The sequence below is a fragment of the Diaphorina citri genome, unplaced genomic scaffold (genome assembly GCF_000475195.1).
Source record: "Diaphorina citri unplaced genomic scaffold, Diaci psyllid genome assembly version 1.1 scaffold1467, whole genome shotgun sequence".
Classification (NCBI taxonomy): domain Eukaryota; kingdom Metazoa; phylum Arthropoda; class Insecta; order Hemiptera; family Psyllidae; genus Diaphorina; species Diaphorina citri.
The window spans coordinates 34,158-53,131 of NW_007378893.1; the positions used below are offsets into that span (position 1 = coordinate 34,158).

The 18,974-nt window shown below is 38.4% G+C and overlaps 2 protein-coding genes and 1 long non-coding RNA gene across 6 annotated transcripts in view; 2 read left to right on the top strand and 1 right to left on the bottom strand.

Annotated features, from left to right (window-relative positions):
* LOC103516031 overlaps window positions 1-18,974 on the top strand; it is a 46,159-nt gene that overhangs the window by 2,290 nt on the left and 24,895 nt on the right. The window lies entirely within an intron of this gene.
* On the bottom strand, window positions 8,361-9,496 carry LOC103516027. 4 transcript variants are annotated; one of them, XR_003393375.1, is made up of 2 exons: window positions 8,957-9,493; window positions 8,361-8,508 (listed from the first exon to the last, which is right to left on the bottom strand). XR_003393375.1 is itself a non-coding variant. In XM_017446897.2 (2 exons), exons 1-2 carry the CDS (start codon window positions 9,394-9,396, stop codon window positions 8,823-8,825), a joined length of 354 nt encoding a protein of 117 aa, XP_017302386.1. In that variant the 5' UTR covers window positions 9,397-9,496; the 3' UTR covers window positions 8,713-8,822. The 4 variants fall into 4 exon arrangements, 3 of the variants coding, with proteins under 3 accessions (XP_017302386.1, XP_026684350.1, XP_008479202.1); XM_017446897.2 differs by lacking the exon at window positions 8,361-8,508 and adding an exon at window positions 8,713-8,937 and having other exon boundaries at window positions 9,158-9,496; XM_026828549.1 differs by lacking the exon at window positions 8,361-8,508 and adding an exon at window positions 8,713-8,920 and having other exon boundaries at window positions 9,141-9,495.
* LOC113470257 lies at window positions 13,621-14,160 on the top strand. The gene is made up of 2 exons (XR_003393376.1): window positions 13,621-13,737; window positions 14,112-14,160. It is a non-coding gene; the product is annotated as an uncharacterized LOC113470257 (long non-coding RNA).

Genomic DNA, 18,974 nt, shown 5'->3' on the forward strand with positions numbered 1-18,974 from the left:
GGTAGGTAAGGTCAGTATTTAACTACCAATCTACCCTCGTTTAATAAAATGTACCTACCGAGGTTACCGAGGTAATACTTACCTACCTACTTTTGGACATTGTGTCATCGTGTTCCTAGGTATACCCACCTATGTATGTTCAGTATACATCAGGTAGGTACTAAATCTCCGGCAAATTCATTAACACTTTGGCTTGACTCGGCAATTCAACATCATACCTATCCATATTCAAATTTTACAACATGATGGTAATTACCTCTAATTACCTAATCTAGTGTGAGCTTTATCACTTAGCATCTTACCTTCCTAAAAATAAAATGAATTGAACCTTGGTCCTAACATCATACCTATCCATATTCTAATTTTACAACATAGTAATTACCTCTAATTACCTAATCTAGTGTGAGCTTTATCACTTAGCATCTTACCTTCCTAAAAATAAAATGAATTGAACCTTGGTCCTCACATATACCTTCACAGTTGGTGTGTCATGGTTTGCAATTGAATTTGAACCGTATACCATTACCCTCAATGAAGTGTCCTAAGCAAGAGTCCTAAATTAAAATGGACGCGGCACATAAGGGATCAGGAAGAGACCGCCTTAACATACCCTCAATGAAATGTCCTCACGAGTCTTGAGTACACTCTGATGACTGCAGGAGTTGGAGTTTTAGGAGGAACTTTTGGTTGTATTAAGCATGAGTGATTGTCATTCATAAGTGTCGTTCCCTCCCAATTAATACAAATTCTTGGAATCAAACCTGTACCCTTCTATTTACGAGACTATAACGAACCACTTTGCACCACATTTGACGAACTATGCCTACCACTTTGCATTACTTTTCCAGCGACTAATACCAAAGCAATGATGCCCTGCATGATAGCTTTTGTACACTAAACCTCTAAAATACTATCTTTTGGCAACACATAGATCTAAATAATAGACCATGTGGTCACATGGAAGACCACAGAACCTAAGGAAGGAACATTGTAATGATGGTGATGATGAACTTTGCATTACTTTCCCAGCGACTACCAAAGCAATGATGCCCTGCATGATAGCTTTTGTACACTAAACTTCTAAAATACTATCTTTTGTCTATCATATCATTTATAGACAACACATAGATCTAAATAATAGACCATGTGGTCACATGGAAGACCACATTACCACTTCGCATTACTTTTCCAGCGACAAATACCAAAGCAATGATGCCCTGCATGATAGCTTTTGTACACTAAACCTCTAAAATACTATCTTTTGTCTTTCATATCATTTATAGACAACACATAGATCTAAATAATAGACCATGTGGTCACATGGAAGACCACAGAACCTAAGGAAGGAACATTGTATCTAAACAAAACCCACTCGAGTTCATGAAATGGATTGAATACGAATACCTATAGCTAAATCGATTATGCTTGTTATTCTCACCTTGTATTTACATGTTCACCCATGAGAATCATATCCTCTACAGACCCCTTACAATGTCCCTTCTTATAGTCAGACCAGCTGTTGCACTGACGGGCATAGAACCCGATTTTGGTTTGGTAGATATGTACCTAATGCATTATTTATACAGAGTGTTTCAAAAGTCCGGGGACCCCTGAATATTTTTTGAACGGCTAAAGATGGGAAGCTGAAATTTATAGAACCCGGTTTTGGTTTTGATTGATTCAGTAAAGAACATGTAACTTCGTGTGTGACTGCAAGTCCCTGAAATAACATGAAAAAAATAGCGAGAAGATTCGCAATATACTGATAGGACAAACCCCGTGAGTACCAAATAAATCTTTTCTTCTGTTCTGCACTGTCCATCATTCTTGGCCTCTTTATTTCCAGGTTGCTGTGTGGTATAAGCATGAACTAGTCCGTGATATTAGGATATCACAATTTGAAAGTTTGAAGAAAATCTTACATTTCACTGACCTATGTCCCATCCACATCCAGGCTGAATGAATGTGCCTCCATTCGGATAGAAATCTACATGTCCACATGGCTGATAATAGCCGAGATATCCGCCACAAGTGTGGATGATGTCCACAAATGTGGCATCCGTCGAGTCTAGACGTCCCGTGATGTTGGAACTGAAGAGTGGCAGTGCTGGATCTAGACCTGTAGCAAAACGGAAAGGATTAGCATGGAGTAAACCATTTACTTATTTATCCTAAATTTTTCGATACTTCCTCTTACATTACGAGTATTATGGGAAACCCACTCAATCTAATGATAATGGGTATAATGACAATGACGAATGAAATAGTATTGGTGTCTAAAATCTGTTGTAAAACGGAACATCTATGAAACTTTGAAGAGTCCCTCTTACCCCGAAGAGTTTGTATACGAAACAACGTCAAAACAAGCCAAAGAAAATTTTAACGTACAAAGTACAAAAAGAATTCTTTACGTTGTCTCGTGCTGAGGTTTTTCGTGACTTTTCTGTCAAGATTGGTCAAAAGATGGGTACAATGTAGGAAATAGGAGACGAAACCGCCAAAGTCGGAAATGAAAAGTACATGTTGCTAGCTCCTACCTATTATATTACAGAGTGGTTTAAGTTAAAGGGGAAAAGATGCCAGAAAAAAGAGGTATGAAAGAACAGATGAGGAAAGGATGTTAAAGTACTACGAAGAAAAATCTGGTGTGAACATCACACGACTTTCCTTATCCTATTGAATGATGCTTATTTGAGTGTTCTTTTACCCTAACTTTTACAACTAAGAATCGGGATAGGCAGATAGATATAGTGTAACGGTAATGGAACCGCAGAAATAGAGACAACATCTTCGCGCTGTAGACATACTCGTAGATATGTAGATAGAGGGATTATACTTTTAATTTAATTAGAAGTTGAACGCCTTTTTTTTTTTTTTTGTCAAGTAAACTTTGCATGTGTGTAAAAATAAAGAAATAAGGTCTTATATACACAATAATTTCTTTCAGGTTATGGGAGTTTGAATTATTTATTTCATTAAAATTCTTGCTTCTGTCTTGATTCTATATTTCATTGTTGTTTTCCAAATAATATTTTGCTAGCTCCCACCTATTATATTACAGAGTGGTTTAAGTTAAAAGGGAAAAGATGCCAGAAAAAAGAGGTATGAAAGAACAGATGAGGAAAGGAGGTTAAAGTACTATGAAGAAAAATCTGGTGTGAACATCACATGACTTTCCCCTATTGAATGATGCTTATTTGAGTGTTCTTTTACCCTAACTTTTACAATACCTCTAACCGTTTAGTCGATATAGCTGAAAACCGCCAAAAAACGGTAGAAAACCGCAAAGAGCGGTCAAAATACCGCCAACCGCAACACCTATCTCAACCACGTTTCATGTCGCATCCTTGTCACATTTGTGAACTATACAAAAAATTTCAAATCTCTAGCTCATACCGTTCCCGAGATATTGTTAAATTACAGTGAAAACCAGACCATTACTTAGAAATAGGTAAGACTGAAGAGAAGAAATAGAAGAATGAGATTGAAGATGGAGTTGAAGGAAGCAGAACTACAAGAAAAAAGAAGGATTGAAATTGAAGATGGAGTTGAAGGGAGCAGAACTACAAGAAGAAAGAAAGGATTGAGGAGTTGAAGGGAGCAGAGCTACAAGAAGAAAGAAAGGATTGAGGAGTTGAAGGGAGCAGAGCTACAAGAAGAAAGAAAGGATTGAGGAGTTGAAGGGAGCAGAGCTACAAGAAGAAAGGATTGAGGTTGGAGGTGAACGGATGTATGTAGACGTGACATCTGACTTCTCAACGTAACATATTTGGTAGAAAACCGCAAAAAGCGGTCAAAATACCGCCAACCGCAACACCTATCTCAACCAAGTTTCATGTCGCATCCTTGTCAAAAAAGCGGTCAAAATACCGCCAACCGCAACACCTATCTCAACCAAGTTTCATGTCGCATCCTTGTCACATTTGTGAACTATATACAAAATTTCAAGTCTCTAGCTCATACCGTTCCCGAGATATTGTTAAATTACAGTGAAAACCAGACCAGTACTTAGAAATAGGTAAGACTGAAGAGAAGAATGTGATTGAAGATGGAGTTGAAGGAAGCAGAACTACAAGAAGAAAGAAGGATTGAAATTGAAGATGGAGTTGAAGGGAGCAGAACTACAAGAAGAAAGAAAGGATTGAGAAGTTGAAAGGAGCAGAGCTACAAGAAGGAAGAAAGGATTGAGGAGTTGAAAGGAGCAGAGCTACAAGAAGAAAGGATTGAGGTTGGAGGTGAACGGATGTATGTAGACGTGACATCTGACTTCTCAACGTAACATATTTTGAGATTGAAGATGGAGTTGAAGGAAGCAGAACTACAAGAAGAAAGAAGGATTGAAATTGAAGATGGAGGTGAAGGGAGCAGAATTACAAGAAGAAAGAAAGGATTGAGATTGAAGATGGAGTTGAAGGGAGCAGAACTACAAGAAGGAAGAAAGGATTGAGGAGTTGAAGGGAGCAGAACTACAAGAAGAAAGGATTGAGGTTGGAGGTGAACGGATGTATGTAGACGTGACATCTGACTTCTCAACGTAACATATTTGAATAACTCGCGGATATTGAATTCGTTCTGTACGGAACACCTCTCCTCTTTTCCACGTACCTGACATATTCCATGCATAGTACAAGGCATACTATGAGGTGCCTTTAGTTCTCCTATTTCCTATTCTGCATCACTGATGTATGACGTAGGTGAATTTTGTGGCTTGTGACCTGAGATGTCAGTGAAAACATGACGTGTGTTCATTGATGGATTCAGGAGATCAAAGACATGAGTAGCAGTAGACACCACATTTTTGGCTACTCTCAACAACCCATTTCTATTTATCTATTAAAGTACAAGTGTATTTGTAAAGGATCAAAATCAATAGATATAATAGACCAGAGGTAATAGCATGAAATGCACTAATTCCCGACAAATCAATAGAGTTCAGCAACGGTGTGTATAACTAGTATCTGGATGAGTGACCATGGGGGAGAGGCAACACATACATACAACTAGTATTTTCGCAGTGAACTTGGCCTCAGGGTTGGCTTAAAGGCAAAGGAAACCCCAAGTAGCCACCCTCTATCACTGAAAACAAGTCTTCTGACACTTTGTGTAGGAAAATACTATGAACATCTACAATTCATGCTAATAGTCTCTCACCATGCGAATCTTGAATATTGTTTTATGGATTTCACTTCAGAAATTATTCAAAATATAGGTAATATTTTGAATTATTAAAATGAAGTTCTTTGCATTCACAGCACGTCGTAAGGATGAAATGCATGCTATTAACCATTCTGAACTTCTTAATGAACTAGACACATCTCACGAACCACTACCTGCATAACATGCTACAATTGCTACATGCTATATGCTTTATGAAATGGGTATCTAAATAAATAATTAAAATGATTGATATTGTTCTTTGCTGTTAAATAATAAAAACTTACGCCCCCCTGTGATATTAAATAATAAAAAATATATTCGTAAGATAGTAATTCGTACTCATGATGGTAATTGATGAGAATGGTACGTAGCACCTACCTAGTTTTTGTTATGAGAAAGTGGTAGAGTGGTACCTACCTGCCAAAATCGGCAATCGGCAATATGTTACTTGTGTAGACGGGCAGCCATCTTTTGAGCCAACACTTCACTGTTGACCTTTTTTCGCGAAGAAATTCTTACCTCGTCACCGTCACTTGGATGAGGAACTTAGGATCAGCATGGGTTAATATTAAATAATAGGAACATGGGTATTATGTAAGATAGCTATACCTATATCTATATCTATGAATGAGTAGGTACATATAGGTATAATAGGTATATTGTAAATCACTAAGGAAAATTATCCACATAAACTTAATAATAGGTAACATGTGTCTATCAAGATTAAATAAAAATAAAAATCAATCTTTTTTTATAGAAAACTTCTCTTCTTCCTTTTTATTACCCGGACATCTCTTTTTTTCTGTCATACCTATACCCAAGTATACCTTCTTATTAAAACCACCTACTTATACTTGACAAAGGTATAACCAATACCAACCTAACTTAGCACTTGGAGATAAATCACCATAAATTATCCTGAAGAATATTATCGTAAATTTAAAAGCGAAATACTAAAATTCAAGTTTACGTGGAATAAAAAATCTAAACTTGATAAATGTAAAAAGTGAATTGAAACTATTGAAAGTCAATAAAAAGAGTAATATTTGCCTGGATTCCTAATATCCATTGATACATTTGAGTTTCATCTACATATCAAGAGTAACAGGTTGGATAATTGGATTGTTACCTTGAATCAGTGTCGGTTTTCGGTACTTTAGCACCATAGCAAAGTGGTTAATGTCCGTCACTCACGCTCAGATTGTCTGTAAGACCTGGGTCTGAAGCTTTTTCCACCACACACGTTAAGACGGTCTATCAGCGTGAGAGGCGGCCATAAGGTATTTTCAATCAGCACCAACTTTGGCATGCAGACGAAACTTAAAGCTCAATAGTGTCGACTTGACAAAGTCCTAAGATAATGGGTCCAAAACTTCCGTCACGCCGAAAATCCCACACTTATAGACGCGTAATTTTCGCGGTCATTCTAACAACTGATTTTAACAACGTCATCATCTTTAACTTTTCAAACAATTTGGGCCATCCTAGAATGTCAAAGTTTGTGGGGGCCTTGGTGGTTTTTCGTCCTAAAAATCTTTGCTGGGTGACGATGACGGCGAAATTATTTTTAGACCAAATAACAAAATTATCTCCTTAGTTTTTATTTTTCTATAGGAAGATGATGATGATGCTTCTTGATGACTTCTTCAGTACAGGTTGCCAATTATCGTCATGATAAATGTTGTAGCTATCTGTTAAAGTCATCAGACTCATCATCTTTAACTTTTCAAACAATTTGGGCCATCCTACAATGTCAAAGTTTTTGGGGGCCTTGGTGGTTTTTCGTCCTAAAAATCTTTGCTGGGTGATGATGACGGGCGAAATAATTATTTTTAGACCAAATAACAAAATTATCTCCTTAGTTTTTATTTTTCTATAGGAAGATGATGATGCTTCTTGATGACTTCTTCAGTACAGGTTGCCAATTATCGTCATGATAAATGTTGTAGCTATCTGTTAAAGTCATCAGAAGAGGAATAAGGTACAATACCGGTACGGTGGAATGTTAAGGTCATACTAAGAGTTTATCTTCCTATGATATAATAGCTACTTATAAGCACGAGTATAGGTAGAAGATATCTATCTACTCAAAGTGTCAAGTGATGGAGTTTTTGTAAAGAATGCTAGTTGATACCATCAACTATCTGTTACTGTTACTAAGAGGTAGGCACTCTTAGGTATGTCAACTACATCATCTGCAAACACATACGTTACCTACGACCCTATGCCTATGAGTAGTTAGTTAGGTAGTTACACATATCAACTGTTTGGTGACAATCTCCAAAGGGAAATAAGAGATTTCTGAGTTTATCAACTTTATATTCAATGTCTTCCTCATACCTATAGTTACAGGAATGAAATAAAATCCCTTGCACGTAAGTGTCAAGTGATGGAGTATTTGTAAAGAATGTTAGTTGATACCATCAACTATCTGTTACTAAGAGGTAGGCACTCTTATAGGTATGTCAACTACATCATCTGCAAACACATACGTTACCTACGACCCTATGCCTATGAGTAGTTAGGTAGTTATATCAACTGTTTGGTGACAATCTCCAAAGGGAAATAAGAGATTTCTGAGTTTATCAACTTTATATTCAACGTCTTCCTCATACCTATAGTTACAGGAATGAAATAAAATCCCTTGCACGAAGCAAAATCAACATACAACCATTACTACAGTGGTACTATTCTTGAGTACCATCAGTAGGTATTCAAAAATCAGTAGCAGCTAGCAGCCATGATTGAAAGTTCCGTAACATTGTAAAATTTAAAACGAATAGACTCTTGAAATATTCACCAAAATCTTGATCGGTCTGAACAATTCCAATAACCAACTAGGTATTCCTTGTAGTATGAGTAGTTAGGTAGTTATATCAACTATTTGGTGACAATCTCCAAAGGGAAACAAGAGATTTCTGAGTTTATCAACTTTATATTCAATGTCTTCCTCATACCTATAGTTACAGGAATGAAATAAAATCCCTTGCACGTAGCAAAATCAACATACAACCATTACTACAGTGGTACTATTCTTGAATATCATCAGTAGGTATTCAGAAATCAGTAGCAGCCATGATTGAAAGTTCCGTAACATTTTAAAATTTAAAACGAATAGACTCTTGAAATATTCACCAAAATCTTGATCGGTCTGAACAATTCCAATAACCAACTAGGTATTCAGTAGCAGCCATGATTGAAAGTTCGGAAACATTTTAAAATTTAAAACGAATAGACTCTTGAAATATTCACCAAAATCTTGATCGGTCTGAACAATTCCAATAACCAACTAGGTATTCCTTGTCTTTTCGACGAAATCATGACACAACTTCTCAATAATATCATCAAAATTTTCAGGGTGCTTACTTGTTCCTTTACTTCTCCCGTTGCTTGCTTCTGTTTGGCTCAGTTCTTCAGTTCGTTAGTGTAAAGTTCATCTACTCTTCTTGTTTCTTCTTCATTTCCTCCTGCACTGTGTGGCTATCGCACTCATCCGGACTCTTTTGACAATAGTTAACCACCTGATCAATGTAGCCTTTGATCTCTTGCCGGGTCTCAATAATATCATCAAAAATTTCAGAATGTTTAGTTTACTTGTTCCTTTACTTCTCTCGTTGCTTGCTTCTGTTTGGCTCAGTTCTTCAGTTCGTTAGTGTAAAGTTCATCTACTCCTCTTGTTTCTTCTTCATTTCCTGCTGCACTGTGTGGCTATCGCACTCATCCGGACTCTTTTGACAATAGTTAACCACCTGATCAATGTAGCCTTTGATCTCTTGCCGGGTCCCAATAATATCAAAATTTTCAGGGTGTTTACTTGTTCCTTTACTTCTCCCGTTGCTTGCTTCTGTTTGGCTCAGTTCTTCAGTTCGTTAGTCTAAAGTTCATCTACTCTTCTTGTTTCTTCTTCATTTCCTCCTGCACTGTGTGGCTATGGCACTCATCCGGACTCTTTTGACAATAGTTAACCACCTGATCAATGTAGCCTTTGATCTCTTGCCGGGTCTCCATCCAAGATATCATCAAGTATAGCAAGGACATACCGATGGTCAACGAAAACAAGACCAAAGCCGCCAGGAAAACCACGTTGGTATTCTCAAGGAAAACATAGAATTGCCGAAACATGGCGAACATTTTCGAGTGAGGTTTAGATTTGGCGGCTGTGACGGTGGTTGTGCGAGAGACTGGTTTGTCAAAGTAGTAGTTGAATAGTAATCTGTCTATTAGTTGAGCCTGATCCATTATGGCCGCGGAAAATACTAGAATTTTTGAGGGCGCTGGAATTTTCCGAGAACCGCGTGTGTTGACTGATGATTGAGATTCAGTAAGCTGGCTGGTTTCTCGTCTTGACAGTTTTGATTCAATAGGTAAACTAGAACACCTGAGATTCGTATTCAGAAAACTTGCAAGGTGTACATCCCGCTATTGGAGGAATATTTTGATATGTGTATTACCCACTGAAGAGTTTCGCCTCGCCGTGAGTGAACACAAGCATTCTAAACTGTCATAAGAAATTTGACAGAGTTCCTCTAATGTGTATTCTGTATTCTGCACTGATTCAATAGGTAAACTAGAACACCTGGGATTCGTATTCAGAAAACTTGCAAGTTGCAAGGTGTACATCCCACTATTGGAGGAATATTTTGATATGTGTATTACTATTACCCACTGAAGAGATTCGCCTCGCCGTGAGTGAACACAAACATTCTAAACTGTCATAAGAAATTTGACAGAGTTCCTCTAATGTGTACCCACAAAAAATAAACAAAACTCCATCCCACCCCAAAAAAGTTTAGAAATCAATTTTGTACACTGATTCTATCAGAACCAAAGTCTCATCCTTTCTCCCGTTAGCATTGAAAATCTGACTTAGCATCTGGAATCGATTACAATTTTTCTTAGAATTTTTTACAGATTTGAAATCTAGAAGTCTTTTCTGACACATTGGAATGAAAAAATTCCAATAATTATGTTTCCTTCTACATCCCGATATTGGAGGAATATTTTGATATGTGTATTACCCACTGAAGAGATTCGCCTCGCCGTGAGTGAACACAAGCATTCTAAACTGTCATAAGAAATTTGACAGAGTTCCTCTAATGTGTATTCTGTATTCTGCACTGATTCTATAAGAACCAAAGTCTCATCCTTTCTCCCGTTAGCATTGAAAATCTGACTTAGCATCTGGAATCGATTAGTCTTTCTGTCTAAACTGCTACACTTAGTAACGAGTACAACAATGCTAATTACAACCTTGACATGAACTTTATAGCTTAGTTTGGTGGATTGAATTAATTCTTGGACCGTAGATAAATAACCAAAACAAGATGAAGCTTATAGCAGGATTAGTATATAGCTTAGGATGACTACTAGCTAGGCTGATTACTGATTAGGTCATGAGATCATTGTTTCTCAACGTACCTATATGAAAATCTACTCTTGGACATACATACATAATCGTACTACTCCCATTCGATCTAACAAAATAACTATTACCTACAAATTACAAAGGTATTATTTGGTTATTATCAAAGGTAAGATTGATGTCATTCTTAAAAGGAATGATGTGTGGGTTTACTTGGAGTAAGAGTAATAAAGTTCTGAATAGGCATTTTCCAAATATTAATTTCATAATTAAGTTTTCATAGTAACCAAACTGATTGCGATCTGCATTACGTCTAAGTCTTGGGAATCTTGGGATACAAGTTGATCATAGAAAGCATCCTGACATCGAACAGGCGACCTCTCAACCCCAAAGCTCAAAGGCACCGGCGCGGAACCAAAACCACGATATTGTGGCCTGATCTTCTGCTCTGATATTACGTCATTGTAACTGTCTGAAGATCTCAACTCGGACAATGCAAGCAGTGACGGAGGTATGGACAGGGGGAGGGAGGAATTGGATCCTACCATAATAGTTCCAATCTCCCTTATGAATTGGTATTAAATTAATCATGTCTACAAAAAATTTGGAAGCAATGGCCTTGAGACTTCTGTGTTTATGTGATTCCACGACGTTCGTACCTAAGATCAAAAATCGTATCTAGTCTGAGGTCCGCCGTCCATTATAAGCGTAGACGCTCGACTTTTAGGGGCGCCCAGTCGCCTGCAAAAGCAAACCTGCAATAGAAGGTTAAAAGAAAACTCTATCAATTTCATAGGTTCGGTTTTGAATTGGTAGTGAACAGGCGTTAACAATCCTGAATACCAGATCGAATATATTGCTCTTTAAACTTGAAAATCCTTCTGCCTCAGTGTAATGATGGCTGACTGAGATGTCAACATGTCGCAGGATAGCATTGTGTCTCGCGGTATTGTTAGATGTCAGCCAGTCTGGCTAGGTAGATATTGTTGTATTTGGTAAGTTCATGTATGTACAGTGGTACCTACGTATGTAGATAGAGGATGACACAAGACATAATGTATTGAGAACAAGAGTGAATGTAAAATGGAAATAGTATCTACGCGTACAATAAGAAGAAAAGAAATATCTAATAATAGGTAGATATGTACCTAATGAATTATTTATAGAAAACGTGCGAACCCAGTTATTACATGGCAGTTAGGTACGTACATAATATACCTAGGTAGAGTCATACATACCAATATTAGACAATCGGAATATACGATGTACTCTGTACATAGTTACATGATTGGATTTGGCATATGCCCATTTTTGTCGAGAAGGTTCGGATTTTTGCAAATATTTGTTGGTCCAGTTATCTATTTACTCATAAGTGATTCTTGCACTAATATCAAACTTATTTACTTACCGATCTGGGAGAGTCAGGTATAGAGGCTGTTAGTCCACAATATAAAGAAAGCAAACAGATTGACAACTGAACTATGTTGAGTGAAGTCATCATCTTGGAATTATCGTATATCAGACTGGTTTAAAAATAAAAATCAATCTTTTTTATAGAAAACTTCTCTTCTTCCTTTTTATTACCCGGACATATCTTTTTTCTGTCATACCTACCCAAGTATACCTTCTTATTAAAACCACCTACTTATACTTGACAAAGGTATAACCAATACCAACCTATACTTAGCATCACTTGGAGATAAATCAGCATAAATTTATTATCCTGAAGAATATAATCGTAAATTTAAAAGCGAAATAATACAATTCAAGTTTACGTGGAATAAAAAATCTAAACTTGATAAATATAAAAAGTGAATTAAAAGCCAATAAAAAAGAGTAATATTTGCCTGGATTCCTAATACCCATTGATATGTACATTAAATTTGAGTTTCATCTACATATCATCATATCAAGAGTAACAGGTTGGATCGTTATCTTGAATCAGTGTCGGTTTTCGGTACTTTAGCACCATAGTAAAGTGGTTAATGTCCGTCACTCACACTCAGATTGTCTGTAAGACCTGGGTCTGAAGCTTTTTCCACCACACACGTTAAGACGGTCTATCAGACATCAGCCTCAACGTGAGAGGCGGCCATAAGGTATTTTCAATCAGCACCAACTTTGGCATGCGGACGAAACCTAAAGCTCAATAGTGTCGACTTGACAAAGTCCTAAGATAATGGGTCCAACTAGAGTCAATGGTCCATGGTCGCCTTTGTGGATGTGCACATAGACGTCAAGTCGGATTTATAACACGGGGCAGCGGTAGCGGCGGAAAAAAATAGTCAAAGAAAGACCATAGCAAGCTTAAGTTCAAACAAAGTTGTTCCCTGTTCAACAGTCCATATCCTTATGAGATACCTGGTACAGTAGATATAAGTCGCACAAGTCGCTACATAGTGCTGAAAGAAATATGAACTTTGAATTTTAACTTTATTAACAACAATATAAATAAACAATTTAATGCACCTCCTAAGCTTAAATTAAACTTATATATAGTACTTTCGAGTATGGAGATACTCGGTATTAGCCACCAATTTGCTAGAATCTAAATTAAAGTTTCAAGAAAAAGAGAGTAAAAATCGGCCAGTATGGAGATACTCGGTATAAGCCACCAATTTGCTAGAATCTAAAATAAAGTTTCAAGAAAAAGAGAGTAAAAATCGGCCTATCAAGTATCTAACGATAACCTAGCTTAGTAGGTATAGCCAATAGACATGGATGTTTGTATAAAGGGCTTCCCTGATAAACAGAAGGGCGAAAACTCCAATCCTACCCAAGGCAGGAATCTTACTGTAGAACCCTTATCTACTACATAACCTCTTGCTAATCCCCTGTCTATTTTGCTTCCCCGTTCAGAAATGGAAAGGTTAGAGCTGCGTTTGCAACTGTACGAAAGCTGTGGTGAAGAGCACAACGCTCGTCTCAAGACAATGCTAGAACGAGATGAGATTCTGAAGAAACAACTACACCGGCTGGAAGAAGACAATATGAAACTGAGACGAGACAATCAATTCCTGGAGATGGAGAAGTGTGAATATGAGGAGCTGGAGAATGATACCAGACTCCAATGCCAGAGACTTGAAGTCAAACTAAACAGTAAGTTAATATCAAACTGAGACGAGACAATCAATTCCTGGAGATGGAGAAGTGTGAATATGAGGAGCTGGAAAATGATACCAGACTCCAATGCCAGAGACTTGAAGTCAAACTAAACAGTAAGTATCTACCTAATGGGGGGAATAATACATTCAATTCATGTTAATCTTGTTATTCTAATAATAAATTCTATAGTAGAAAAGTTCAAAAACACTGAAAATTGCAATCATAAGACCCAACAGTAAGTATCTAATGGGGGAAATAATACATTCAATTCATGTTAATATTGTTATTCTAATAATAAATTCTATAGTAGAAAAGTTCAAAAACACTGAAAATTGCAATCATAAGACCCACAATCTCTTGCTTTGCATTGGAAGCCAGCAGCACCAGCGACATTGTATGTAAATACCTGCAAGATGTGAAAAGCAACCCAAAATTTGCAGCAACATATGGACTTGAAGTTTATTCAATTTCAATTACTTCCCCCCAGGTATGAACGAGAAGAAGCTCGAGCTCCAGACACAACTCTCGCACAACGCTCGTCTCACTTCTTGTTTATCCCCGTAAAAGCAGTAGGTACTACACACATCTGGGATATTCGCGAGCTTGTCACTATGAGATTTCTTTACTTCTTGAAGGGCACTAAATCTGAAGTACCTATAATACCTAGTGGAACGTTTTACTCTGATTCTAAATCACATTATTCTAATGTGGAACATTTTATTCTAATTGTAAACCATGTTATTCTAATGTGGAACATTTTATTCTTGCTTTGCATTGGAAGCCAGCACCACCAGCGACATTATATGTAAATACCTGCAAGATGTGAAAAGCAACCCGAAATTTGCAGCAAGTTTATTCAATTTCAATTACTTCCCCCCAGGTATGAACGAGAAGAAGCTCGAGCTCCAGACACAACTCTCGCACAACGCTCGTCTCATAAATAATCTGAAATCCAACTTGGAGGACAACGACAAGTCTAAGGCCGAAGCTGCAGAGCGTCTCCAAGCAGCACAGGATAGAATACAAAGTTTAGAAACCACCATCTCCTGCTATGAAACCTCGCTGAACAAATGTGAACAGAAGAATTTTGAGCTTGAGGAGAAAGAGATGGAGCTGAAGGCAGCACAGGATAGAATACAAACTCTAGAAACCACCATCTCCTGCTATGAAACCTCGCTGAACAAATGTGAACAGAAGAATTTTGAGCTTGAGGAGAAAGAGATGGAGCTGAGCAGCACAGGATAGAATACAAAGTCTAGAAACCACCATCTCCTGCTATGAAACCTCGCTGAACAAATGTGAACAGAAGAATTTTGAGCTTGAGGAGAAAGAGATGGAGCTGGGAACATTTTATTCTAATTTCAAACCTTATTACTCTAATGTAGAGCAATAATTTGCAAACCCCATCAGGTACCAACAAGGACACATGGCTGTGGTTTTGTAACTTACTTTACATTATGGACAGCTAACAGGTCCAAGTACATGGCTTTGTTATTCATATTATCTGGAGCTGAAATATCGTGTGTATCTGCTGGAGAATATCTTACCTGTGTTGATAAGCTATCATCTGTATTGGATAGTGGAGAGGAGTCGAGCCTTCAGTAGACAATGTACAAGTAAGTTGATACAACTATTCTAAGATGCAGTTTAGATTTATTTGGAGGAGGGAAATACTAGATAATACTTTCCTTATAGCTTCCATCATCTTTATCATCTTTTCTTCGATAGGCATACTCTCATTTAAATTACATTATCTACAGGACATTCGGAGAAGAAGAAAAATCATATGAAACTGACGACAAGTAGGAACGGGCCTTAATTTATCTCATGTTTAATGGACTTTGTTTTCTTTCAGTTCTCAGAGAAATCACTACTAGACTTGAGGATAAAGTAGGAACGGGCCTTAATTTATCTCATGTTTAATGGACTTTGTTTTCTTTCAGTTCTCAGAGAAATCACTACTAGACTTGAGGATAAAATAGGCATATTGTATAATCATGAACATTTCTCGCAATACATAGGTACCTGTTGGTTGTACTGTGTTGCGAACGAATTATATTCCCCCATACCATGTCAACCAACTAACACAGATCTGCCTCTGTATTCTATGTTCCAGGTTCCAAATATGAGGATCTAATAGTTTACTCATAGCATGGAAACCTCCCCCACCTGAATATGCTGTGCTAGAATTTCTGGTGAGATTTTCTTGATGAAGATTTAATGTCTTTTTATGACTGCTAAGGTCTTTAGTGACGGGGTATTTAGCCTCCATCTGGTGACAAGCTATCAACCTACAAAGTACCCTCTTCCTATACGTAACCTCACTCAGTCTAAATGGGGTTGAGAATTGCCAGTAGCTCGCGATTGTCCAGATAGTCACCCATACGAATACTAAGCACGCGTGACGTTGCTTAATATTTAATGTCTTTTTATGACTGCTAAGGTCTTTAGTGACGGGGTATTTAGCCTCCATCTGACGACAAGCTATCAACCTACAAAGTACCCTCTTCCTATACGTAACACCAGGCGCCTATGGGTTAACCTCACCTTCACCTAGTCTAAATGGGGTTGAGAATTGCCAGTAGCTCGCGATTGTCCAGATAGTCACCCATACGAATACTAAGCACGCGTGACGTTGCTTAAAATTTAATGTCTTTTTATGACTGCTAAGGTCTTTAGTGACGGGGTATTTACCCTCCATCTGACGACAAGCTATCAACCTACAAAGTACCCTCTTCCTATACCTAACAGCAGGCGCCTATGGGTTAACCCTTTCGGTCACGAATTATCAAAAATAAAGCTAAAAATCTGAAAATTTGCATTCAGACTGTTCTTTACTTGAGAAATCTTTTGCCGAAGGTTTCATTTTGATACGACTTACCGTTTTGGAGTTACGGATCGTCCTTCTGAAGGGACATTATGACTCAAAGGGTAGATAATTTCTGTCCCTTGAGTGATGTGGTTTCCACTCGCCATTTGTATATGGTGTAGTTTTAACGTCATTGTACAACTGCCAAGGTGTTATTGACGAGGGTTTTACCTACCATTCCATTCGAAGCTACCTACCTACTCAAATGAACCTCACACAGCCCTAGACCAGGAATAACCAGCAGCACGCGATTGTCCAGATGTCCTATCTGGATACTATCCACGTGTAACGTTGCGTACCTTCAGCTCTGTGTCATAGTATACCCGTCAGCGCATCCCGTAGTATGTCATGTGGGCGAGCATAGACACCTCTACGGCCCTCCTTTCCCTCCGTCTTATTCCTTCTCACAGTCTTGTTATCATCTCCACTTGTATCTAAGAAAAAAGGGAGAAGGCGAGAAGGAAGAGGGGGAAAAAAACCTCCACAATTTCGGCGAAACTTTTCTCCCCACAAGAAGAACTTTATTACTTTCATTCCCACATCTCCGTCTGCCTGCTCCCCCTTTTTTCCCTCCTTCTGTCCCTCCACTTCTTTTACTCTCTCTCCTGTCCTCCTAATCCCTCCCCTTCTCTTTCCCTTGGTTGATAGTGGAGTCATAAAGAAAAACGATGATTCTAATCAAGAGAGGTAGGAACTTGGGCTACTCTTTATCCTGAGGAGGAATGCCTCTTCGATGTAAGGAAATTCTTGGGTAGATACTTAACTTGGGAATGAAACCGGAAAAATCGGACGGTTTTATATTGATATGTGATGCCCATCTAATGAGGGACATACTACGGGAATGAAGAGAAGAGCAAGCTACGACACAGACCAAGAAAATAACATTTAGCCGTTACCTACATAATAAAAGAAAGAAAGTCTTCATTCAGTGTAAATTCTCCTAAGCTTAACCCAACTTTTAGGACTATTTGTCTACACCTAAGTCTGAGGGCTTTTTGTGACCCAAGTGTCTATGTCTTCAAAGGACGTCAGCACCAAAGAGGTCTCCCTTAGACTGCAGGGAAAACTTACACTCACCGTTACCTGGTCGTATCTTTAGCGTCATAAAAACTAAGCAATTTATCTATCCCTTTGGCGTCATTTAAGACTTCCATTTTGGTTTGGACAGTCCTCATTCATATTATTATCATCTCTAACATGAGGTCTGATCCTGATTAGTAACTCGTGCGAAGCTTTTGTATTAACTTTGGTTAAGAGAATGGTAAGTGTATTCACTTTGGTTAAGAGAATGGTAGCTAAGTCTTGCTATGAACAGTGAACACAATATATTTTCATAAATAAGCTAATCACTCAGTATGTTAAGGTTATCATGAGGCAGCCTAGTCCCTACGTAGCTTGGAGGGTAGCGCGTCTGCCTTGTAACCGCTAGGTTGAGGGTTCAACTTCCGCCCGCTACTATGTTCTCTATCTCAAAGGAACACAGGGCACACAGTTGGCTCTATCCACCAGATAGCCCTGATGGCAATGTCCACACTTCACTGCCTCTTCCTGTTCCTCGTGTTCTAATTTTGATTCCTTCTCTGTACTTCTTGTATGTCTGGATACTCTCTGCCCAGGGTTTGATTGACTCTCAGTTCTCCTTGCTTGTCTAGATCTTGCTACTACTCTCCTAGACACCCGAGTTCTGTTCAGAGGAACTTTGCGAAGCTCCAGAGCAAAGTCTGAGTCTGTGAGGGGAATGAAGATAATGTTACGCTCATCATTCATCTTTCTGACCTTGTAGAAAGGATGTTGGAATGGATTCTGAATGACCACCGTGTTGTTTTCATCGTCCAGGTTGAGTGGTTGTGCTGAGGCTGACAAGGGAAGATCACTGAACGTTACTTGGGTAAGATCAGGACTGCTTGGTCCTAGGGGAAATGGTGAAAGTTGGTTGTTTGGTGAGAATTGGTTGTTGGGTGTAAGTTGATCATTGGCATCGAACGGTGGCAGCAGCTCCACAGCGAGTTGAGGTTTACCTGAGAATTGTCCATCACTACCAGCGCTGGTAAAGTCATTACGGTTGAGTGGGCTGTGTTGGAATGCCTGATCACCAGACTGTTCGTGTCCAGATTCCAAGAATACTTTAACATTAATACCACTTGGTACCCGGGTCACTGTCTGTACAGTAGCAGATGTGTCTATTCTCTCAGTACTAGGGAAGGAACTGAAGGGTCTGGCTGGGAAGTGATTGGAGAAGTCTCGTTGTAAATCATCACTTGGGGTTTCCACCTCTTCCTCTCCCGGGATTTTCCCGTTGACATATTCATTAAAGTTACTGGTGGGTAATGTATCGTCTGGTTTTTGCTCGAGAAGAGAATTCCAATCTGTGAAGATGACTTTGTTTCTGACCAGGTCAGGATGTTCATAAGGTCCTCTCACTGGTTCCTTACCACTCGGTAGGATGTACACTTGTGTAAAGCGATCATCCAGTGTGTTATT

Coding starts and splice junctions, on each gene's coding strand:
- LOC103516027 (XM_017446897.2), bottom strand. CDS start 9,396: ATGGATCAGGCTCAACTAATAGACAGATTACTATTCAACTACTACTTT. Junction 8,938..9,157: donor ATGATATCTTGGATGGAGAC/CCGGCAAGAGAT, acceptor TATTATTGGGAC/CCGGCAAGAGATCAAAGGCT.